Source organism: Xenopus tropicalis, chromosome 5, assembly GCF_000004195.4.
Source record: "Xenopus tropicalis strain Nigerian chromosome 5, UCB_Xtro_10.0, whole genome shotgun sequence".
Taxonomy (NCBI): domain Eukaryota; kingdom Metazoa; phylum Chordata; class Amphibia; order Anura; family Pipidae; genus Xenopus; species Xenopus tropicalis.
In genome coordinates, this window is record NC_030681.2 from 67,863,778 (window position 1) to 67,890,021 (window position 26,244).

General features: G+C 38.2%; 1 protein-coding gene across 1 annotated transcript in view; it reads left to right on the top strand.

The window, feature by feature from the left end:
- rspo3 (R-spondin 3) overlaps positions 1-10,702 on the top strand; it is a 51,495-nt gene extending 40,793 nt beyond the window's left edge. Inside the window, exon 5 of the mRNA NM_001129773.1 lies at positions 10,570-10,702. Within this exon, the coding sequence (NP_001123245.1) occupies positions 10,570-10,702 (133 nt within the window). The remainder of the gene's footprint in view (positions 1-10,569) is intronic.
- Positions 10,703-26,244: the final 15,542 nt, after the last annotated feature.

A 26,244-nucleotide genomic window follows, 5' to 3' on the forward strand; every position in this document is an offset into this window, starting at 1 on the left:
TCCCAACTACAGACCGGTTTCGCCCTTTCTGGGGCTCATCAGTGTAGTGCAGGGTTTTCTGATCAGCTTAGGTAGAGACCATGTGGTTCTACAAACAAATAAATTAGGTTGAGGAGACTGCCTCATACAGACAAAAGCAAACAAAAGGAATTCTGGGAATGAATTCCAAACTCTTGAAAAAAATCCCATTTATGTCCTCATCCAACAAAGCCCAGTCCCTGCTTCATCATAAAAGCAGGGTTTAATAACATTAATACCGGAATATGTGAGGTGTGGAGGCTATATATAGCTCTCCATAGGCCTTCAGTTTATGAAAGGGCCTCAAAGACTATTTTGTGTCACAAATCCAGGTTTTTTTAGTACTGAAGTTTGTCTGCACTCTGATACCAAATTTAAAAAAAATTAGTGCTAATGACAAAAAAGTATAGATAATTATGAAGTGGGTAATATTGTCCCTATTATAAAATATAAAGATATGATTAAAGAGTTCCATGACCATATACAAGCCCAAGGCCAAAGGTCAAGTGCTTGCAGGTCATGGAACTCCTAAATGACATTGTAAGCACTAATTATAACAGATGACATCACTAAGCACCACCTATAAGGATAGAATTTGCCCACTCACTTCCCACTGAACAGGGTAAATTATTCAAAGGGACATAATGAGCTCTGTAAAATAACACCCCTCCATAGCCTAAGATGCAGCCTTTGTAATAAGATGCAGCCCTCTACACAGAAGGCTTATACGTTGACCCGAAATGCAGTTTATAAACCTTTCTGGTGAAATAGGAAAGTAATTATGGTTTCATTTTCTTCTTTAGTCCAATAAATAACAAAAACCATACATACTTCTGAATTAAATGAATAGGCACAAGCTCTATTAATTGAGCACATTTTGAAAAAGGACATATACTATATATTACTGGTCCCCAACCTTATATACAGTACCCACAAGCATCATTTAAATATTAAAAAAAAAGTTGGGGAGCAACGCAAGCAAGAAAAAGGTTCCTAGAGGATGCCCAATAGGGTCTGTGATTGGTCATAAATTAAAAAATATGTGTCTGCTTTTTTGGAAGCAACATGAAAGGGGCTGGTAAACAACATGTTGCTTGTGAGCCACTGGTTGAGGTTCACTGCTTTGGTGTTTCAGCTACACCACCATATACCTTTTTTTCTTACCTTGTGAAATAACACAATAGGAAGGCTATGGGGGGGGGGGTCAGAAAAAAATCTTTTGGCCAAAAAAACAAGAGCAAAACTGAAAAACAAGGCCAGAAAACCCTTTATAAAAGTTAGTTTCCCTTTAACACACAGCAGTATGTCTTTTCTACATAGTACACTCTTAATGAAAACCATACACAGATCTAAAATGTGTTTAATATACATTATACTTATCATGCTACATTTTGCTTTATAACAGCAACATTTTTACAAAAGTTTTCCTTTGACAAAAAACAAACTATTGCTTAGTAATAATGATGCATTTGGGTGGGGCTAAGAATAAAGATACCAAGCTTTTCATGAGAATGTTACAAGTTGATACTGCACATATTGGCTTTAAGCAGAGACAACCATAGCACTATTTTGAACAGTTTGAGAAGAGGTCAGGTCTGGAAAGATCCCAGCTGCTACACTTGGAATTCACCACCCAGTGGTCATTTATAATTAATATTAATGAATGGCAGATGACAGATGTTTATATCCTATCCTTTGCCAAGCATTGCTAAACAAGTAACAAAGCTTCCCCACCCCCTTCTCTTTTCATTAAATTTTAACTCATAACCCTGTTTTTTCTTCGAAAACATTATTGTTTCAATAAAAGACATAGAAACTTTGTAAAAACATACTTATCCACTGCAAATGAGATAGGCACTTCCACATTAGATATGGGTACCTGTTCTTTAGAGATTCCATAACAGAGGATCGGTTGCACATAATAATTGATGAAATGCCTTTTTGTATGTGTTGAAAAATTTGGATGTCATTCAAATAAGCTATTTTTCATGTAAACATAGTCCAAAATACATTCACAAAAGGTGTTTTCTTTAATTGGTGTGTAAAATGACGCTATTTTATATCACTTGCAAAACCATTAAGTCTTTACATGTGCTGACATTGCATGCATTAAGAGTCAAACAGGCCTGGACTGGCAATTTGTGGACTCTGGCAAATGCCAGAGGGGCTGCTGTAAGATGCCACAGACAGTCACTATTAAGGAGACCTTTGGGGGGGTTGTCCTTTTCTCTGTTAACTTGAAATGCCAGGGCCTACTTAGTATCTCAGTCTTGGTCTGGTCAAAAGCCACTTACAAACATCAGTGTGTAACCCCATACACTTCTGAACTGGGGTAATGTTCTTGACTTGCAAGGGTCCCAATGAATTGCCCTTCCCCATGCCCACTGAGGTGGTAAGTTCTAAAACCATAAACGGAATGGATACATTTTCCATAGCTCCCTTCAGAAACTGAAGGGCTGTGTCTGATGTTCCTAAGTACTTGGACTTATCTCAACAACTGTAATCCCAGGCACATATAACAATGATAATAATGCATTTATGAAAACATCTTTTCTGTTATGAAATTTATATTTTACATTTAGTGCTCATTGAAATCCCTTTTTTGTTCATAAATCCCAAAAATGCTTGAAAATAGGTAATAATATTACAATACTAAATAGTACAAATCATTTTTTTCTTCTGCATAGTTTGTTCCTTTAATACATGTTCATACTGGTGCTTTGGAGGTTAAATTAAATATGCAAGATCTGAGGTCCTAGGAAGAGCAACAATTATAAATTGCATTAACCATGTTTCTGGCTTTTCAGTGTATAAAAGTACACTGCTAAACTGTTTTCAGGTCTTGGTTACTGGCAGTAGATTTGCGTTTTTAGTTATTTTCCTGTAACATGTGTTTGACATAATGGTCAACTGTTTGCATTCCAGCAACGCCATCCTAGCTTTCTGTCAACCTAAAGCAGATAAAATGAGGACCAGTTGTAAGAGCTAAACGTTCTGTGTTACCTATTTTGTAACAACAATGGCATTTGAGGATTTTGTTTCACTGCATATATGTTAAATATATGTTTTCTTTTCATATGATTTTCGTTTCAATTAAGAATCAAGTATTTAAAGTACAACTAACCATAAAATAACTTGTACAGAAAAATATGTATGAAATGCACAATACACACACATACACTGATTAAATTTAGCATTATTGCTATTATTCTGCAAAAAAAAAATCACTGTTGTTTCAGCATTGTATCTTGCTTACATGGACTGGTCAGTCCAGGCGTGAAGTACAAATATTGCCTGACTGGAAACAATTATATTTATTGTTATTATTGTAATAGCAATTTAGCCAAATCTAAAGAGACTTTTATTGGTTGCTAAGTCATCCAACAGAACATACGTGAATGAAAACTACACCACCAAACAATGTAGGTTTCTATAAAAATATATTGCATAAAAAATGTCATATATAAAACCCTGCTTCATCTAAATAAACCATTTTCATAAAAATACTTTTTAAGTAGCATGTGCTAATGGGTACTCTAAATAAAAAACTGCCATTTAAAGATGTAAGGACCGCCTCCGGGGATCATAGGATTCACAGTGCACACAAACAAGCCAATGCACACATACATGCTAGGCCACATCAGCCAATTAATGGACAGAGTTCTGTCTTTTGCTTCCATGCTTCTTCCTGTTACAGTTGAAGCCGCATTATTTCTGGTCATGTGATCTCTGCAGGAGGACACAAACCATAACTAGATGGTGGATCAAGGGAAAGGATGTAAAAGGGCAATATTTACTGATAAATATATTCCAGTTGGGACAGATTCTTTAATAGGTCACTTAACATAATATAAACTATCTGTTAGTTAAGTATTCATTCTAGGGTATAGTTTTCCCTTAAGAGGTGTCCCTGTCTGATGAGTGGTAGAACAAAACATAGTTCAGTCAGGGAGACAATTATGTTGTTGTCAATAAAAAAAAAACTACTACACATTAGTAGACATGAACATTTGGGGTACCTGAGGTTATCCTGCTCTAGTCTTAAGGGCTGCTTTGATTAGTAGCTTGGAAACCGCTAAATCCTTAGTCTTAAAATGCTGCACAAGTATGAACTGTTTTCAATTTTCTGTTGATCTGATTTTCTGCTTTATGGATATGCACTGAAGTATAACATTTCCTATTTAGCAGTTTTGCACAGATTCTTTTTTTTTTATTGTCAATGGGTGCCATGTACAATTTTGCAGAGGGATTCAATTAACCTGCTATAATTTTTGATATCAAGTGTTTTGGGTTGTTTTTTTAACTGTAGACTATTGTTTTTTTAGTTCAGAAGTGCTTTCTGTGCTTGGGGATCTTTATTTTCTGGAATATCCATAACAAAGGGGTCTAAAACATCATAGTAGCCAACATTTAGAAAAAAACTTGAAAAAGCTTGAAAGCAGCAAATTTGCATTCTAATGATCAGTTTCAAGTAGTCTACAAACTGTCAAAAAATTAAAAAAAAAACTGATTTAAATCGGAAAAAATCTAAAATTTTTATTTGGCCAACTCCTATTGACTTTTACATAAACTCACAAGCTTTTAGTTGCCAAAGTTTTACCTTTGATTTATTTCCATTTAGTAAGTATTGAACATTCAAGTTTTGGAAACTGTAATTCGAATGTGTGAGTTTTAGTAATAAAAAAAAACTGAAACATTTTTTGAATTTCAATGTTGATATAGCCCCTTAAAGAGATACTGATACCAGAAACTAAACCTTTTTTTTTTACATCATAACATTGTCTTTGCATGCTATTTTTATAATTTGCTTTTACATTATATTTCTGGTCGTCATGTTCCACTATGCTGCCATATTTGTGCAGCAGGAGGCCATTAGCATTAGCAGCTATAACTGGCAGGTTAAGAAGGGACAGTCAGGTTGGCAAAACAGTTAGGTTTAGGAAAGTCAAGAAACAATCACTTACAAAATTATACTGCCAAAAACGATCAACATGATCTATAGGTAACTTTTAATGTACATTCATCTTTTGAAGAGTTGTTTTTTTAGTGTCAATATCACTTTAGGGATCCAAATTATGGTAATATCATTTATCCAGGCTTTTTGGATAATAAATCCTAAACCTGTACCCTATGGTCAAGCATATTTAATAAACATAGGGCATTTTTCGTTAATGCAACATTATCCTTTAGCAATCAAGCAAGATATTTGTGACCTTATTCATGTGGACACAACCTTATTAAGTTTATAAACAAAAGCCTATTCTTTTAATAAACGGTTTCTGTAAGAAGAACTAGACAAATCTGGTTATCATACACAGTAATAGCATTCATAGAATCTTATACTTTAGATAATTATGGGCCATATACTGTATAAGACCATTTGAACTGATGGATTCTGAAGGATTCTCAGCACTTGGAATTTTATCACATTTATTAACAGTTTCCTGAATGTCAGAAAATGTGTTTAAACTAACTGACATTAATCAAAGCAGATAAACTACTCATCTATCAAAACAGCCAATGCAAAGCATTACACCCAGTATTCTCACACAATCAAAATCATGAGAAGCATAAATATAGTAATAATTTTCTTTTTTTGGATGCTTGGGCCTATATTTTGACCTTTGTAGAAATTTGCACCAGCTGAGCTAAACAAAAAGCAATGGGCTATACCTGATTCAATAGTAGTAGTACTACAGGTATTCCATTGTATAACTAGCTGATGCTAGTAAATCTCCTACACTGGTACATCATTTGTCAACTGATCTGAATACTCACTTATATATATTAAAAGAAAAAAACTTTACTACAAATACTCATTCAAATCCAAATTTCTACATTAAAAAATTAACCAATATTGGGTATAAAGAAGTGGTGCTTAACCTGACCACTTTTTGGTTGCTAGTGAGCCATTTTATTTTTCATTTCACTAAACTTGCTTATTCTTTATCTCTCTATATTTACTTCTGCAGTAAACATAGAGCACTCTGCTGATCCCTGTGCTAGCAATACAGCAAGGCAAGATTAGGCAGAGCTATGGTAAATAGAAAACAGGAACGTGACCAATCTTAAAAAGGCTGGCCAACACTTACCTATAACTGTCTATTCTTCTGCTTCTACCACTGACATCTCTGACTGAGCACAAATGCATCAGGCTTTATGTAATGAACATCTTGCAAAAATGTTGGCTTTTGGTTTAATACATTGTACAAATGTGTGTACGTGCTTTTTTGCATGGGGAGAAGCTGAACTAGGGTAAAGAACACTTTTTCCAGCTGCTATTCATACTGCTTGAAAACCAGATTTGACATGCAGACTCCAGAGCAGGAAGCTACTATCCATAAAACTGTTTAAAGAAATAGATACAAGACAACACTTACCCAGAAGAACAATTTCTTGAAAAATACCCACTTACCTTAAATAACAGTTCAGGGTTGGAGAGAGCATATTAAAGGAATAGTAAGATCAAAAAAATTAAGTGTTTTGCAGTAATGAAAATACAATGTATGGTTGCCCTGCACTGGTAAAACTGACATGTTTGCTTACGTAATTCTACTATAGTTTATATAAACAAGCTGCTGTGTAGCAATGGAGGCAATAGAAATAAGGCTAAATGGCACAGGTTAAATAGCGGATAACATATAAACTCTGTAGAATGCCATTGTATTCTACAGAGCTTAACTGCTATGTAACAGCCTTTTCTCCTTTAAAGGAACAGTAACACCAAAAAATAAAAGAGCTTTAAAGTAATAAAAATGTAATGCACTGCTGCCCTGCACTGGTTAAACTGTTTGCTACAGTAACACAACTATAATTTATATAATAAGCTGCTGTGTAGCCACGGGGGGCAGCCATTCAAGCTGGAAAAAAGGAGAAAAGGCACAGGTTACATAGCAGATAACAGACAAGTTCTGTAGAATATCTGTAGTTATCTGCTATGTGCTTGTGCCTTTTCTCCTTTGAATGGCTGCCCCCATACTACATAGCAGCTTATTTATATAAATTATAGTAGACTTTCTGAAGTAAACACACAACTTTTACCATTGCAGGGCAGCAGCACATTATATTTTAGTTACTTTTATACACTTTCATTTTTTGATGTTACTGTTCCTTTAAATGGCTGCCCCATGGCTACACAGAAACTTATTTATATATCTACTGTAATCTGTCTAACTGTTTCTGAATCACATCAGTTTTACCAGTGCAAGCAACAGCACAACTCTGTTTTTTTTAAAAACTACAGCAATCAGATGTATACCACTGAGTTGATCTGTCTATCTATTTATCTTTTATGGTGTCTTCACCAAGGTCAGAGACCTAACTAGCATAACTGGGGGTTGAGGGTCCAAGAGTTCTTGCAACTAAAAGGTTTGTTTTCATTCACTTTTCAGGCTCTTTCCATACAATCTTGCCCCATATATGTAGGTAGGAATAATTGGGAAATTATCAGTAATGGGTTTGAAAATATATTATAGGTATGGGATACCTTATCTGGAAACCTGTTCTCTAGAAAAGCTTTAATGTTATACAGAAAGTTTTTTAAAATATTTTTTCTGTGTAACAAAAACACAGTACCTTGTCCTTGATCCTAAGATGCATGAATACATATTGGTGGAAGACTTTGTTGATTGTGATTCAAATTCCAGAAAGATCCCCAGGTCCCAAGCATTCTAGATAACAGGTCCTATACCTGTATTTTGATTACTGCCATAGTACATGCAAATCCATAGAGCAGCTGAGTACAATTACGCACTTGAAAAATCATTTAAGAGCTCTTTCAACTTATCACTTCAGTATAATGTCTTTAAAAGACGTGAGAGATTTATGCTAAGTGATATTTCTGTACCACTCGACAATGTTTTGGTGCATTCGATATTATCTAATGCAACTACCAGAAACAAAGCACTGAATAAAGTCATTTAAAGCTACACTAAAATGCCTGAAACACTGATAGGCTTATAAATAAACAGGAATTTTTTTTCAATGGAATAAAAACCACAACATTTATTGGCTCAAATAAATACAACAAAAACTAACATATAAATCATACTATACCAAAAACGACAGGTGCATCCCAGTGCCTCATACCACCCACTCTCCTAATGCGTTTCGCGCTGTATGGCGCTTCATCAGAGGAGCTTATAATAATGGCAAAAATTATATTGACTATCCTAAGGATTTCTCGAAATATCTCAGATAGTTAGATTTTGTAAATTAGAATCCTATATGTTCATGTGGTTAAGTGGGTCAAAATATATAAAGCTCTTTTAAGAGGCATACCTTGAAAGAGCTCCAAATATTTTTAGCAATCTGGTTCAAATTAACCCTGTCTGGGATAATTAATTTGGATATAAATATGTTTGTGTTCTGACTATTTTAAAGCAAAGTAGAACATGACTTAACCCTTAGTAATGTGCAAAAATATGTTTGATTTTTTTCCCAGTTCAAAGATAGCACCATTTTGTGCCACAGACTGTAGAATCTGCAGGAGCACCAGTGTGCCAATGCTGTAGATGCCACGTTTTCAGGTTCTATTAAACCATATGAACCAAATGCTTAGCAATGCAGATAACATTTGAAGGGTTACATGACTGACTTGGTTAAATGTTTGCAACAACTGCAAAATAATTTTTAAGGGGAGGACATATTTTTAGGGCACTGCTCCCTCCTACTGGCTCTTTTGTGAATTGCACTCTAAAACCTAAAGATGTGTATTACAAAGTTGCCTTCATATTTTATTGACAGCAAAATCAAGCCTGTATATTTACCTTAAATACATTTATGGTCTAAATTTGATTTTATTTTTCTAGACTTACATTGGCCATATTAAGCAGAAACCCTTTTCAAAACTACATATGGTTCATGGAAATGCTTATTATCACAAGAAAAATGGTTTCTTATAAGTGTGTGTACATTAATTTCAAAATTTACATTTTTTACAATAATCTATAAAAATGTTTTTAATTTTAAAGTACAATTAAAGTTAACTTTCTCTAATACCAGTAAATCCCTGATCTTTTCAGCTGGAAGCATCTTAATTTCAATAGTAATATATTTTTGGCTAAATTTGAAAATATAAGTATAATTCAGGTATATGTCAGGTTGGTTGTAATATTATTTAAGTTCCAAAGGGGTTAAAAATCCACTGTGCTCACCATCTAAAAGGCATGATAATAAGCTGTAAGAGACCCATTTTAACTGTAGATAAAAGGGTCAGTAATACTTTCCACATTTGCCAGAAAAGTGTCAGCATGCCATTAATAAGATACCCTGTGCAATTAAATTTTGTGTTCTGCCTCCCTACAGCCCCTGTAACTGCAGAGTGTCACTTACTGCCTTAGTTCTTCTCCCATATGTGTCAAAAATTGACCCTGAAGATAGTGGCAGGGCTAAGTCCTGATAAACTTAGCACAAATGTAAACAGTACCCCAAGCCTGGATATACTCTCACTACAACATAGGTAGATACATTGAGCCATATTTTTGTAAGAGTATGAGATAAAGCATCCTGGACTGCAAAAGCCAAGCAGAAATCTTAAAGGTATTAGATATATTGCCCAAACAAGTATCAAATTAGTAATACACAGGGTCAGATATAAAGTGTGTAATGACATGCCATTCTTAGCTGGCATTTGTGTAAGCATAAATAAATCTAGGGTTGGAGAAAATCTTGCATTTTCATGATATTTAAATATGGCTTGGGTGAGAGCTGTTAACAGCTGTAAGAAGTTAGGATAACATTATGAGAACTATGTCAAACACTCAATATCTGGATAGGTTCCACAAAGAAAAGCAAAACATATCATGCGGAAATTTTGAATATTTTTCTATTTATCAGCAATTCCAATTTATGGGGCTATAACACTTTTGTTTACTGCAAGGCTTATTTTGGATACCATTCCTATAATAAGAAAACACATATAAAGTAGTTCACTTTCTATTGGCTAATTTAGCAACAAACTAGCATCAAAAATGTTGCTTGAATTGTATGTATTTATAACAGGGGGTCATTACAATAGTAGATGAATAGAAAGTATGATAGTAAATAAAAATAAATACAAGGTAGAATTGCAATAAGTCAAGAATCAAAGAAAAAACATAGAGGTCCCTGCCCCGTAGAGCTTACAATCTACATCTTGATTTCTATATACCAAATTTGTTGAATTATGGGGTTCTCCATAGACAAACAAATCATGAAGGGCTTAACAGGTGTGTTAGTGCATATTGTTCACCGTGCCTTTAGGCTACTAAAAAACAAAATAGGATTGGTTTGCCACCAGCATGAATATATACTAGCTTAGTTAGCATTAGGTACAAGGTAAAGGTTTATTATTCCAGAAAAATGATAGCATGAAAAAATAAAAATGTTTTTGCTTATATAGGACTATATCACAAATGGCTTTCTGAATAAAAGATAAAGATACCTGCGCTGCAGTTTAATTTAATGATGAACTCTATTAAAAAATATTCTTAGTTTCTTCCTATACTTCTTATTCTTAGTTCTTCCTAGTTCAAAGACTTGACCTAACTGGCTTCTTGTTTTCACTCCTAGGCCAAGAGGCAACAGAGATGAAATAAAAAAGAATAAACAAAGGCGAAAGAATGGTGACGCTCCCAGAAAACAAAGACAGAGAAAGCAAGAGAGAAATCAGCGAGAAGGAAAGAGAGGGGAGGGCAAAGTCTAAGTGTTGGAAAGCACAAGAGAAGAATCTTTGTGCACTGTTAATGAACATTGAGGGCCTCACACATGTGACTGGCTTCTGATGCTGCTACCTTGATCATATACCCAGATGACTGAACCATTTTTGGAATGGATTACTCTTGCACAGTTCAGGCCAAAACAAAGTTCCAAAAGCTTTCCTTTCTGTGGAAAAAAGGCGGGCAACAAGAACAAAATTAAACTTAAAAAAGCTCTCTCTGGAACAAAATTAAACTTAAAAAAAACTCTCTCTGGATGCTTTAGCATTGTACACTTCTGCGCATTTAGAAAAAAACTGTTGAGAATTTTTAAGTAATTATTAATAGTATATAGTAGATATATCATTATTATAAATGGGACTTGGATAAACGACTATTCCTCATTTTTCTAAAGCATTGTTCGTGCCGTAATTCAAACATTTAGGCTGATAAAATCAACAAGTTTCCCAGACACATTTTGTTACAGTGATTACAATATTAAGACAAACAAAAATATAAGAAGGACACATTGTTCAGAAACAGGCCTATCCTGTGCCCACTAAAATAGTGAATATTTCACTCCATGCCAGAGTTCGAACTTCTTCTCTTTAACAACGTAAGTTACTCTCTGTCATCAGTTTTCACTAATTGAGAAAAATGAAAACAATGGTCTGAACCATGTAATGCACATACTTAACATCCAATAAAAAGTATTAAATAACACTAACTTCAGGAATCTTCTTTGTGTAAAAGGGAATACAAATGTGACATAGTTTCCTATGTCCTTGCTATAGAAGTTTTAAACAGTTCATGATCTTGTAAATGGTATGAGTCTTTCTCATGATTGCTATTAATAGTCCTTTAAGTTATTATAATTTCCTCTTCCAAGCAGGTTTATGGGTAAAAAAACGTAAGAGAAAGATTATAGCTGAATGAATTATGGGAGAAAGACAAAGCAATTGCTTTTTACAGACTTAGTAACAACTTTACATTAACTAAGATATGCAATTCAAGGGGAATAATATTATAATTACTCCTCTTAAAGGAAAGCTACACCCCTGAACATTACAGACCTTTATATCACATAAAACAGGCCAAACATAAAACTGTTTTATGAAAAAGAAAAATGCTATTTTTCATGAAAAGGAATCTGTTTATTGTCCGACAACCTTGTCCAACCCTATGGCTTGTATGAAGCATTGTGCTCTCTAACAAACCAAGGACACGCATGCACACTAGGGTACATCAGCCAATGAAGGGACAAAGTTGCGTCTTTGACTTCCACACTTCTTACTGTTACAGTTAGAACCAGCATTATTTCCTGCCATGTGATGAATGAGGGAGCACACAGATCATCACGGTGGCTCAAGTAAAAGATGTATAAAGGGCAATATTTACCGAAATGTAAATGTCAGTACGATTTTTAACAAGTCCCTTCTTACTATATAAATGATGTTGGTTGTTTGTCATCATAAGTTATAGTTCTGTTTATTAGAGCTTACTATATTGCTTATACCTGTCCAATCTTGAGTTTATTTTCTAACTCAGTTGATAAGGCTTTTTGTAAGCTTTGTTTATAAAAAAGAGCAAGCTGACAGTAAAGTTATGATAAACAGTTGTGAATTGTGTTTTTTTTTATTAAAAGGCAGAGTCAGCATGCAAAGATAAACTATAATAAACCAGTTGGAGGAACATATCATTTTAAACAATTTATGTACTGATAAAGAGCTATCTCAATACATTACATGGTATTAAAATATAGTGGAATATCTGAAAATATCACCAGAAGTGAGCTTTTCATTACCTTTATTACTGAGCAACTAAAAACATCTTTAAACGGTATCATCTTGCTTACCAACAGTGTTACAAAGATCTCATGTAAAAAAATATATATATAATATGCTTTTAGAGGAGCAGTTGTCAGACATAAAAAATATGTATAATGTTTTTTTGTTCAGCTAGAAATGTGGTTTCATGTATTAGGCATCACTAAGATTTTCAGACATGGTGTGCTAGGTGTAATCATACTTTATCCATCACATCATGTTCCATCCCTTTGCTTTAATTCATACTACCATATCTATCATACATCTGTCTACATGATAAAAAATAAAACACAAAAAAAAAACCCTTTCAGGGACACAACCTTTAATCCTTTTACTGCAGGAGAGGGTGTTAAGTCATTGTTTTGCATTTTATTTAAGATTTTTCTAACAGCAAAAGTGACTTTATGTCATATGGTAGGAGAACTGATAAAAATGCAAAGGAGCGAACGGTCATGGAAGCATTGTGTATTTTTTTCCAGTCTGCTATCTTCTGGAAAATCTGATTTTGTTATATAACCTGTTTATTGATTATCATGGAGAAAAAGGGGATACAGCTTCAGTAACATGTAACTATTGAAAAAAGATGGCACTACAATAAATATACTTCTGAACAAATTCAACATTTGTCTTTGAAATGTGCACTTGAAAATAACTTATTTTATTTCTTTTAATATGGTGATTTTATTGGCAGCTAAAGCTCAGTGGCAGTAATGAGCTGTGGCTTCAAAACTTCACATAATACAGGTATCGAAACCCTTATCCGGAAACCCGTTATCCAGAAAGTTCTGAATTACTGAAAAGGCCATCTCCCATAGACTCCATTATAAGAAAATAATTCTAATTTTTAAAAATGATTTCCTTTTTCTCTGTAATAAGACAGTACCTTGTACTTGATCCCAACTAAGATATAATTAATCCTTATTGGAGCCAAAACAATCCTATTGGGTTTAATTACTATTTAAATATTTTTTTAGCAGACTTAAGGTAGGAGATCCAAATTATAGAAAGACCCCTTATGCGGAAAACCCCAGGTCCCGAGCATTCTGGATAATGGGTCCCATACCTGTAGCCACTAGTAACTGGTTAACAAGCATGTCTATTTTATAGTACAGGTATCGGACCCCTTATTCGGAAACCCGTTATCCAGAAAGCTCCGAATTACGGAATGCTGGATAATGGGTCCTATACCTGTAATAGTGTAGTTAACTTATATATATAAAGTTAAATCTAAGAAACTTATTCTAACTTCACATATGGAACAGCCTCATCCTTTTAAAATTAGTCATCTATAAAATACATCAGCACTTTGCCAATTAATTATTTCAACCAAAAGAGGGTAGAAAACAAGGTTCAGAGAACCTATCTATTTTTGTTGCTTTTATGAAATGAGATTTAGATGCTCTAGAGGGCAACATAAAAATAAATAAATTAATAATATTCAGAACCAAGCACAATATTCACTACTTTCACTAGTTAGAAGAAAAAGTCTTAGCAAAGAAAAAGTCTTAACAAAAAAAGCACATTGACTTTATTATGTTTTGCCAATTTTTGCCATTTTGCAAAATTTCTCAATTTTATGAATTTCAATCAAAACTTGACAGATTCACTCTTTATCCATGAATTCTATATTACAGTATCAACTGACAGATACAGATGAATTGCTAGCATCTAAATTGGATATATATTATGCATTGCTGCATGGAAACAACTGTAGCGTGCAGCCATACCCCTTCCATGCTATTCCAGGTTCCCTGTATCGACAGGCCTCTAACAGCAGTCTCATCCTGATGGTGGTCCTGGCCGTACAGCATGGAAATTTCATTTTAATCTAAAGATCTGGTGGAGCAGTGCTTCTGGAGAAAAAATTCCGGGGAATGTAACAGGGCTAGAACTAAAGGTATACAGAAGTGGCACATGCCTAGGACACAAAGGTGGTTGGGGGTGGGCTAGGCACATACCTCTTCTGTATGCCTACCCCTACTCGGGGCCCTTGTTACACCAGCATGGAAGGGGGCGAGGTAGCCTCCAGGTTGCCTAGAGCACTTGGACAGCTATGCCCAGCTCTGGAATTTAATGTTGACTGGATTTGACACATTAACTTTTAGTATGTTATAAAATGGCCTATGGACCTTTTATCCAGAATGCTCAGGACCTGGTTTTCTGGATAAGGGATCTTTCTGTAATTTGGATCACCTTGGATATGGATATTTTAAGTCTACTAAAAAATCATTTAATCATTTAATAAAACCAATAGAATTGTTTTGCCTCCAATAAAGAGTCATTCTTTTTTAGTTAGGATCATGTACAAGGAATTGTTTTTTTTCATTATTACTGAAAAAAAAGAAACCAAACCAAAGTTTATTCGGTAACCAAAATATTATTTTATTACATTATTTAATTGCATATTGTACAGTGTCCAATTTTTTGGTTCTAACTTTGGTAAATGTCCCATGAGGTCCAAGAGTTGGACACTGATTAAATAAAATACTTTTTGTAACCATTAAAGGAGTGCTGGTGAGACTAGTATTTCAGTGCTAAGAAGTGTTTTATTGAAGGGGTGCACCTTACAACAGCTCATGTACTGGTGCTCACATAAACAAATTTGACATATTAGGAAAAAGAACACTGATAGAGCTTACTGATTTAGAAGTATACATAAAAAGCCTGAAAAGTTTCCTGCAAGTTTGTTTGCATCTTCATTCAAATGCAGCAAAATAATAATGAGCTCATGATGCAAGGTTGTTAAAGGCAGGGGGCCCATGTAACCTGCGAGCTGTAAACTCTCAGAAGCACAGCAAATTTCTTTTGTGAATAATTTTTCTTTCTGTGCAGTTTTATTTAGTTTCTGTTATTTATATAGCGCCTTCACTTTTCTGCAGTGTTTTACAGAAATATTACATCATTTACATCAGACCCTACCCCAGAGGAGATTCCAATTAAGGGTCACTATAACATTCACACCATGTTCAATTTTTAGTCAGAAGCCAATTAACCTGCCTATATGTTTTTGAAGTGTGGGAGGAATCCAAACTTATTTCTATTGTGTCTGTCAACAAATAACTAATATAAATCTTGTTTCCTTCTGTTTTGAAATAATACAATCACAGCAAGCAGGCAGATGCCACTTTGTGGTCACTATTATTAAGGCAAACTATGTATAACCTCAAAATCTTGTGTATGTGCCAGAATGGGGTGAGGAGAGAGGGGAAGTGAGTACTTAATGGAAAGTAAAAGTAATTGTCTATATTGTCTCTATTCCTAAGGCACAGAGGCGGGGCAGGCAGTATATAATTGACAGCTGGGATCTTCAAATGCCTTTATAATGGATATGGATGTGTTAAAAAACAAAGGAATTTGGGTTTCATGTTTAATTTGAAAAATACTTTTATTATACAGCTTTTTGTCTGAGTGACAGGTCCTTTAAAGGAGAAAGGTAAAAACTAAGTAAACTTTATCAGAAAGGTCTATGTAAATACAGACATAATCACTCACAGAAATGCTGCACTGAGTTCTTTGTCAAAAGATTTGTTGTGTCTGTAATTCATGTGCCAGACACACACAGCTCTCTGCTCTCTCCCCTCTCCTGCTTCCCCCTCCCTCAAGAATGCTAAGAACTCACTACCCCCCATAGGAATGTGGATCTGAGCCAATCAGCAGGAAGCTGAGTCATAGTCTTACAAACATAGTCTTACATGTACACTTGGTCTGGGTCTCGGTGCAGGAGTGAGGCATTATTGAATCACATTCCCCAATTATTGAATTGTGGAATGTGAATTTTTAATTTTTACTTTTATAAATTATTAATTTTATTCCATTTGCACCTTAGTAACATTTATTATAGCACTGTACTTAACTAATTCTGAAAGGCAAAAAAAACAATATACGCTATGCAGTATCAGCAATGCCATAATCAGAAATTCCTGGTTGGCAGAGGGCCAAACCAGAAACCCCCCTTTTTCTCCCATAATGGAACAGTTCAAAGGGCAAACCTTTACCAAAGATGCATTCATAATTAAAACAACACTTTTAATCAAACTATTAAAGAGCAAGCTACGAAGTAGAAACACACTTATAAAACAATTATTGTTATGAGACAGTGAGAAAGTTTACTCATGAGCCCATGTTCTGATGGCCTCATATCCCACCCAGCTTTTTGTTTCATAAAGTCCTTTATTCCGTACATTTCAATATTTCAGCTCCAGCTTGGAAAATTTAACCTTAAAAAAGGCCCCCAAGCAAGAGTCAAAACATTAGTGTATAAATTTTCATTTTTTTTTTGTAACTTCTTTTTATTAAACAGTCAGTAATGACAGTTTACATAGTTTCAGTCAAAAAAAAGAGCATATAATATTGCTGTATTTGGTTCGTATATTATTGATAAACAGGAATATATAGAGATAGAATAGAGGTATAGGTATGGTTTGTCTTTATTGATAGGTAGGTTTTAGTTAGGTAGGAAAAGGGAAGAGAGGGTTTAGTAACTGAGGAGATAAATTGAGATAAGGAGAAAACACCAGGTAAGTCCATTGTCTATAAGCCATATAGCCTTATTTTAAGATGAGGTCTTCTTACTTCTTTTTGTTGGTTATTGTTGTTGGCCATCGTGCGGGGTGGGGACTGTAGTTTCACTGTATATGTTCCATTGTGCCCATATTTTATTGTATTGCTCCTTTTTGTTAATGTCATTCCAGGCTGCCATTTGTTCCATTGAGGCTCTTACATCCATGTTTTGTAGTATTTGTTTAATTTCGAAGGGTCCTCCTCTTTTCCACCCTTTTGCTATGAGTGCGGTGGTCACATTTAAAATGTGGAATAGGAGTTTCCTTTGGTGGTTAGGGATAGTTTTGGGGAAATGCATTAACAATGCTGCTTCTGGTGTTTTTGGTAAGTTTATGTGTAAGTCCTTCGTTATTATTGTTAAGAGTTGTTGCCTTATGTTACTTACTCTTGGGCCTTGCCGCCACATGTGTATCAAAGTCCCTTGGTGGTCACATCCTCTCCAGCACATGGTGGGATATGTTGCTGAGATATTGTGTAATCAATCTGGTGTTAAATGCCATCTATATAAGAGTTTTTTGGCTGACTCTAGGTGGTTTGTGCATCTAGTTGCTCCAGTTGTTATAGAAAAGATCCTATCCTATTGTTCTGAGGTAAGTTCTGTTTGTAAGTCCAGTTCCCATTTATGCATAAATGGATGTTTGTAGTCCGGTGGAAGTTCTAGTAGAAACCGGTAACAGTCCGAAAGAATGCCTCTTATTCGTTTTCTGATTTTACTGCAGAGATGTTCTATTCTTGTTGGTTGTCTTTTAGTTTTGTAGTTTGGTGTATTTTTGTTTAGAAAATGGGTAATTCTTAGGTATGTATATAGTTCCTTATTGTGGAGTTGAAATTTTTCTTGGAGTTGGTAGAAGGTGCGATAGGATGTGATAGAGTATAGGTCTGCAATGGTGTTGATACCGTTATCCATCCAGCTCTGACGTGAGAGGTCTGTAATAAGATGCTGTAAATTGGTGATTGGGGTTAGCGGTGAGGGGAATTTGCCCAAGTCCCCTTTTAGGTTTAGTTTGTCCCAGGTTGTGAGGATCAGTTTAGTGGTGGGCAACAATGTTAAGTCCTTGGGCCTATTTTTGGGTGGTAGCCAAAGGAGTTGAGGTAAAGTCATGTTTTGTATGAGGCTTGTTTCTATTAAGAGCCATTTTTTGTAGGTTGTAGGGTAATGCATCCTGATGGGCGTTTCTAGTAGAGAGGCTCTATAGTTAAGCTGTATGTTGGGGATTCTCATTCCCCCTTTTAGTTTCGGTTGCTGTAAAACCTTGAAGGCTACTCAGGGTTTCATATCTTTCCATATAAAATTATTCATTTGCGTTTGTAGTAGTTTGATGTATTGTGGCGGGAGCTGTATTTGCATTGTTCGGAACAGATAGGTATAGTATTCTCGGTAGTGCATTCATTTTGGCTGCTACTATTCTGCCTAACCAAGATATATTTTGTGCTTTCCATTTTTGATATTCTGATTGAAGTGTTTTTTGTAGTGGGAGATAGTTCACTTTGTAAAGGTTTTCTGTTTTTTTTGTCAGTTTAATTCCTAAGTAGGTTAATGTGGGTTTCTCTCCAGTCATATGTGTATTCTTGTTGTAGTGTTTGTAGCTCCGTTTGTGGTATGTTAATGGGTAGGGCTTGGGTTTTGCTGGAGTTGATTTTATACCATGAGACTTTGAAATCTGTTAGTTCTTTAGTTAAGTTAGTTAATGAAATCTGAGGTTTGATGAGGGAGAGTACTATATCGTCAGCGAATAGTCTGTGGTCCTTCTGGTGTTGGAATTCCTTTTATGTTTGTGTTCTGTCTGATATTACTAGCTAATGGTTCTACCATTAGTGCAAATATGAGTGGGGAGAGTGGGCAGCCCTGTCTTGTTCCATTTGTGATGTTAAAGGCGTTCAACAGGATCCCTGAAGCATTTACCCATGCAGTGGGAGATGTGTATAGTGCTAGTATTGCTTTTATATACTGTAAGTCTGTCCTAACTGGAATTTCTTTAGTGTTTGTTCCATATATTCCCAGTGGACCCTGTCGAATGCCTTTTCTGCATCCAATGACAAGAGAAGGGATGAGTATTTTTGATTTTTGATAATATGTAAGAGGTTGTGAAGTTTTCTTGTGTTGTCGGGTGCTTGGCGTTGTGTGATAAAGCCAACTTGGTCATTGTTGATTAGTGAGGGCAAAACTCTGTTTAGTCTTTGTGCTAATATTTTGGAATATAATTTGAGGTATGTGTTTAAAGGACAAGGAAAGGCTAAGTCACTTGGGGGTGCCAAAATGTTAGGCACCCCAAGTGACTTAAATCACTTACTTTGTACCCCGGGCTGGTGCCCCTGTTAGTAGAAAACCGCACCAGCCCGTGGTACCTGTCGAGAGCGCTTCCTCCTTCCTATTCGCGCTGCAGCTGTCACGGTCAGTATCCCAAAACTCAGAACAGTTCCCAAGGGCCTGGTCTCGGCTCACGCTTCTGCCTATAACCGCCGCCTTTCACGTTGGGAGGAGCCCTTCGCTACTCGGATGCCGCCAGGTCTTACAGTGAGGAGTCCAGGGAAAGAGTTCTGAGCAGGCAAGGGAACCAGAACCGTTCTATAGGGAGAATGGGCACAAGAAGACAAAGTCGGGGATCAGGCCGGGGTCAGCAACGTTTCAGAGAGTAAGTACCAAGTCAGAGTCCAAAAGGGTAGTCAGAGGTCAGGCCGGGGTCAACAACAATAAGGCAGCGCGGTACCAAACGGAATCCGGAAGAGTAGTCAAAATTCAGGCAAAGGTCGGTTCAGGCAGCAGTACAGGAAGGTCAAAGACAGGCAAAGGTCAAAACAGATCAGCAGAACAGGAATAACACACCCAGGAACTCACAGGAGGAAAACCTACGTTGGGCAACGATTATGCTGCAGAAACCGCTTTAAATATTCGAATTTGGCGCCATAGTGGCGTCACACGCAGCGCCGGATGAAAGACACAAGTGCGCATGCGCGCGTTGCCAGGGAGAGAACGCGCATGCGCCGGATGCACGTATGGGCTCCAGAGTTTAAAGGGCTGCGCGCCGAGCGCGCGCACCCCTAGGAAGAGTCGGCGGGCGTCCCCGCCGCCCCACTAGACCACCAGGTACCCTTACATTACCCCCCCTCCAGAGGGGGCCACCGGACCCCTAGGTTTATGAGGAAACCTGGTATGGAACTGTCGTACAAGACGATCAGCCCGGACATCAGATGCTGGCACCCAAGACCTCTCCTCTGGACCATACCCTTTCCAATGCACCAGATATTGAAGTTTACCCCTTGAGAAGCGAGAGTCCACTACCATTTGTACGATATACTCAGATTGACCCTCCACCGCAATAGGAGGAGTCCTCTGCCGAACTACTCTAGCGGGCTTTAACAAAGAAACATGAAAAGAGTTAGAAATTTTGAGTTCGGGAGGAAGTTCTAAGCGGACGGTGTTGGGGTTTATAACTTCAGACACTGAAAAAGGTCCAATAAATTTGGGACCAAATTTGGAGGATGGAACTTTTAAGGGAACATTTTTTGAGGAAAGCCACACTCTATCACCAACCTGATATTCAGGCGATGCTTTATGATGCTTATCAAAGGCTTTCTTTTGAGCAGCTATTGCGGTGGATAATGATTTTTGAACCTTTTGCCAAATGTTGGAGAACTGACCGACTAAGGAATTAACCGCAGGCACATCCGAAGATGCGGTAGAAAAAGAGAACGCCCTGGGATGGTACCCAAAAACAATAAAAAATGGGGATTCCCCAGTGGATGAGTGAGTGGAATTATTGAATGCAAATTCAGCCCATGGAAGGAAATCTGCCCAAAGGGATTGGTTACTGGAAACATAACATCTGAGGTACTGTTCCAGAGACTGATTTGTCCTTTCTGTCTGCCCGTTGGTCTGTGGATGATAGGCTGAGGAGAAGGACAAATCTGTACCCATCAAAGAGCAGAAGGCCCGCCAAAACCTGGAAACAAACTGAACCCCCCTATCAGCGGGGCACCATGGAGCTTAAAAATTTCAGACAAGAACCGTTCAGCAAGTGACTTGGCAGATGGGAGGGCGGGAAGGGGAATAAAATGCGACATTTTACTAAAGCGGTCTACTACCACCCATATGACCGTATTCCCATTTGAAGGGGGTAAATCTACAATAAAATCCATGGAGATGTGAGTCCATGGCTTTTCAGGAATAGGAAGTGACTGTAGCAGACCCTGGGGCAAAGACCTGGATGGTTTGGAGCGTTGACAGACTGGACAGGAGTCAACATAATTACCAACGTCTTGTTTCAAAGTGGGCCACCAGAGGATACGGGATAGGAGAGAACAGGTTTTGTTGCGACCCGGGTGCCCGGCCACCCTAGAATCATGGGTTTCCAACAAAACCGCCTCACGAAGGTTTTCAGGAACAAATAATTTTCCTGGGGGTAAATTAGGAGGAGGATAACCCTGGGCTTTGGACAAGGAAGAATGTAAATCCGGACTCAGGCCTGCAATAATCACAGATTTAGAGATAATGGAACCAGGGTTCCCCTCTTCCCGTGGGTTGGAATCAAAACTCCTGGACAGGGCATCTGCTTTGACATTTTTGTCACCTGGTCTATAAGTTATGATAAAATTAAAACGAGAAAAGAATAGAGCCCATCTGGCCTGTCTAGGATTTAGGCGTTTAGCAGACTCAATATATAGGAGATTCTTATGATCTGTAAAGACTGTAACCATATGTTTAGCCCCCTCCAGAAGGTGTCTCCACTCTCCAAATGCCAATTTTATGGCCAATAACTCCCTATTACCAATATCATAATTCATCTCAGTAGGAGAGAATTTTTTGGAAAAATAACTGCAAGGATGGACCTTATTGGTGACTGGGTGACGCTGAGACAGAACTGCTCCTGCCCCAATCTCAGAAGCATCCACCTCTACCAAAAATGGGAGAGTAGTATCTGGATGCTGCAGTACAGGAGCAGAAACGAAAGCTTCCTTTAGTTTTTTGAAGGCAAGTAAGGCCTCCTCAGGCCACATAGTAGGATCAGCACCTCTCTTAGTAAGGGCAGTAATTGGAGCCATGAGGGAGGAATAATTCTTAATAAATTGTCTGTAGTAATTAACAAAACCCAAAAATCTTTGAATGACACGCAAAGACGAAGGTTGCACCCAATCTAGAATAGCTTGAACCTTGGCAGGATCCATTTCCAGACCTCTTTTGGAAATAATATACCCCAGAAAATGAACTGACGAGACCTCAAAGACACACTTCTCAATCTTAGCATACAGATGATTTTGTCTCAATCTCAATAAAACTTCCTGGACATGGGCACGATGATCAGACAAATTGCTGGAATAAATCAGAATATCGTCCAAGTAAACTACCACAGATCGGCCTAAGAGATCACGGAAAATGTCATTTACTAATTCCTGGAAAACTGCGGGAGCGTTACATAAACCAAAGGGCATTACTAGATATTCGTAGTGCCCATCACGGGTATTAAAGGCCGTTTTCCACTCGTCCCCCTCCCGAATTCGTATTAAGTTGTAAGCTCCCCTAAGATCGAGCTTAGAGAAGATAGTGGCTCCCTTCACCCTGTCAAAGAGTTCAGAAATCAAAGGAAGGGGATAACGATTTTTGACTGTGATTTTGTTTAGACCCCTATAATCGATGCATGGCCTGAGGCCCCCATCTTTCTTCTCCACGAAGAAGAAGCCTGCTCCAACAGGAGAAGAGGAGGGTCTTATAAACCCTCTTTCTAAGTTTTCTTTAATGTACTCTTCCATAGCCTGAGTCTCGGGAAGAGATAAGGGGTAGGTTCTACCTCTAGGGGGAGTAGAACCAGGAACCAAATCTATGGCACAATCGTAAGGTCTATGAGGGGGAAGGGTTTCGGCTGCCTTTTTTGAAAAGACGTCCGAAAAAAGGGAGTAATGAACTGGTAACCCCTCAATAGAGGTAGTAACAAGCATTTGAGAAGGCTGGATACAAGAATACAGGCACTTATCTCCCCATTGGAGTATTTTATTAGTTGGCCAATCGATTAGTGGATTATGCTTACGTAACCAGGGGAGACCTAAAATCACGGGGATAATGGGACAATTAATGATGAAAAAAGAAATTGATTCTGCATGGCAAGGATTCAAAGACATAGAACACTCTACTGATTTGGAGGAAATAAAACCGGAGCCTAGAGAAGTTCCGTCAATAGCAAGCACCTTAACTGAAGGAAATAAAGGAATCGTGGGTATACTGCACCTACGGGCAAAATCACCATCCAGAAAGTTCCCTTCTGCCCCAGAATCAATGAAAGCTAAGCTTTCCACAGAACCCGTATCCCATTCCAAAAGGACCAGAACCATGACCTTAGAAGAACATTGTTGGGGAGTAGAAATGATATTGCCCAAGCAGGACTCCCCAGACCTGCTTAGACTGCTTAGTCGTTTCCCGGCCTTTTGGGACAGGTACCACGGAAGTGACCCCTATCCCCACAGTAAAGACACAACCCATTAGACCGCCTGCGAGCTTTTTCCTCAGAAGATAAATGGGTTGAACCCAACTGCATAGGCTCTTCAGAGGACCTAGAGAAAACCGTTTCAGGTTTGGGCACATACTCTGCAGGAATGGTGTGGGGAGTGACTACTAGGACCCTCTCTTGACGTCTCTCCCTATGCCTCCTATCAATCTGAATGACAAGATGCATCAGGGAGTCTAAAGAGGGTTGAGCAGGAAAATTTACCAGACTATCTTTTACAGCATCAGATAGCCCAATCCTAAACTGACTACGTAAGGCAGTATCATTCCAGCCCGTTTCAACCGCCCAGCGGCGGAACTCAGAACAATAATCCTCAACCCGTTGTTTGCCTTGTCTGAGGTTACGAATAGCCGAATCAGCAGAGGCAGTACGATCGGGATCATCATAGATTATTGCCATGGCCTTAAAAAAGGAGTCTAGGGATGTACGGGCTGGATCAGAAGGGGATAAGGAGAATGCCCATAATTGAGGATCCCCAATAAGAAGAGTCATGACAAAGCTAACTTTGAGCTCCTCAGTGGGAAAAGAGCGAGGGAGAAACCCAAAATACAATTTACAAGCCTCCTGGAAGGCAAAAAATTTACTTCGCTCCCCGGAAAACTTTTCGGGGAACGGTACCTTTGGCTCCACTACTTGCATCCCTGGAGTGGGAGACGGGGATCGGCTTTCAGGAAGAGCAAAAGTGGCAGCGGATGGCTGTTGCTGGAGCTCATCTAACCTCGCAGAGAGTCTCTGAAGGCATTGGATGATCTGATCTTGTTGAATCTCTTGTTGCCCAATACGCTGAAGGAGGCTCGCCCGAAATGCCTTGGAGGAAGTGGGTGACCCAGCAGGCCCTTCAGCATCCATATCGGGCCCAACGTAATGTCACGGTCAGTATCCCAAAACTCAGAACAGTTCCCAAGGGCCTGGTCTCGGCTCACGCTTCTGCCTATAACCGCCGCCTTTCACGTTGGGAGGAGCCCTTCGCTACTCGGATGCCGCCAGGTCTTACAGTGAGGAGCCCAGGGAAAGAGTTCTGAGCAGGCAAGGGAACCAGAACCGTTCTATAGGGAGAATGGGCACAAGAAGACAAAGTCGGGGATCAGGCCGGGATCAGCAACGTTTCAGAGAGTAAGTACCAAGTCAGAGTCCAAAAGGGTAGTCAGAGGTCAGGCCGGGGTCAACAACAATAAGGCAGCGCGGTACCAAACGGAATCCGGAAGAGTAGTCAAAATTCAGGCAAAGGTCGGTTCAGGCAGCAGTACAAGAAGGTCAAAGACAGGCAAAGGTCAAAACAGATCAGCAGAACAGGAATAACACACCCAGGAACTCACAGGAGGAAAACCTACGTTGGGCAACGATTATGCTGCAGAAACCGCTTTAAATATTCGAATTTGGCGCCATAGTGATGTCACACGCAGCGCCGGATGAAAGACGCAAGTGCGCATGCGCGCGCAGCCAGGGAGAGAACGCGCAGGCGCCGGATGCGCGTATGGGCTCCAGAGTTTAAAAGGCTGCGCGCCGAGCGCGCGCACCCCTAGGAAGAGTCGGCGGGCATCCCCGCAACGGAGGAGGCGGCGGGCGTCCCCGCCGCCCCACTAGACCACCAGGTACCCTTACAGCAGCCAATTGTCCCGGACAAACGCATGCGCAGTAGAGTGAAAAGCCGGCTTCTCTGTTCAAAGTTCGGCTTTTCACTCTACTGCGCATGTGCGCGCGATCGTTCAGGAAGGAGGAAGCGCTGGCAGCTATCCCGGGCTGGTGCTGTTCTCTACAGGGGCACCAGCCCATGGTAGAAGGTAAGTGATTAGAGTCACTTGGGGGTGCCTAACATTTTGGCACCCCCAAGTGACTTTGCCTTTCCTTCTCCTTTAAGAGGGCTATCGGTCTGAAGTTTTGCCTGGTTTGGGTATGGTTGTAATATGGGCGTGAAGGAATTCTGGATTGATTTCCCTGTGTCCATTATGTTTTGCAATATTACTTGGAGTCGTGGTATAAGTAGTGTTTTATATGTTTTATAATATATGTTTGTAAAACCGTCTGGGCCTGGAGCTTTTCTTATTTTAAGTAACTTTTTTGCTTGTTCTCCTTCTTCTTGCGATATTGGTGCATTAAGAACTTCTCTTTGTGAGTTACTGGGTTGGGTTAGATGTAGTGAGTTAAGGTATTGTTCTATTTGTACTTTAGTAGGGTTGGTTTTCTAGGTTATAAAGTGAAGTGTAGTATGTTGCGAATTTGTTCGCTATTTGGACTGGGTCTGTGATTTTGGTATTATTTTGTTTTAAGTATGGTATTCTAGTTTGGGCTTGTTTGGCCCTTAATTTAGATGCTAGGATCTTGTTTGCTTTATTATTGGCTAACATTATTTGTGTTAGTTCTTTTTTATCTTTTTGTATCTGCTGCTCCAGTTGTTTTTTGGGTTTCTTCTGATAATTATGTTCTGATTGTTGTATATTTCGTTCTAGGCTGTGTTGTCTCTTATCTCTTTGATTTTGGATTCCTTTTGCCATGGCTATTATTTGTCCTCGTAGAGTTGCTTTGTGTGCTAGCCATATCATCTGGTGTTGTGTTCGTGTTTTGTTGGAAATATTCTGTTATAGCTGTTTTGAGTTGAGCTTGAATGTCTGGTCTTAGTAGCAAAGAGTCATTTAGTCTCCAGGGTGTTAAGCGTTGTGTGGGTCTTGTTGG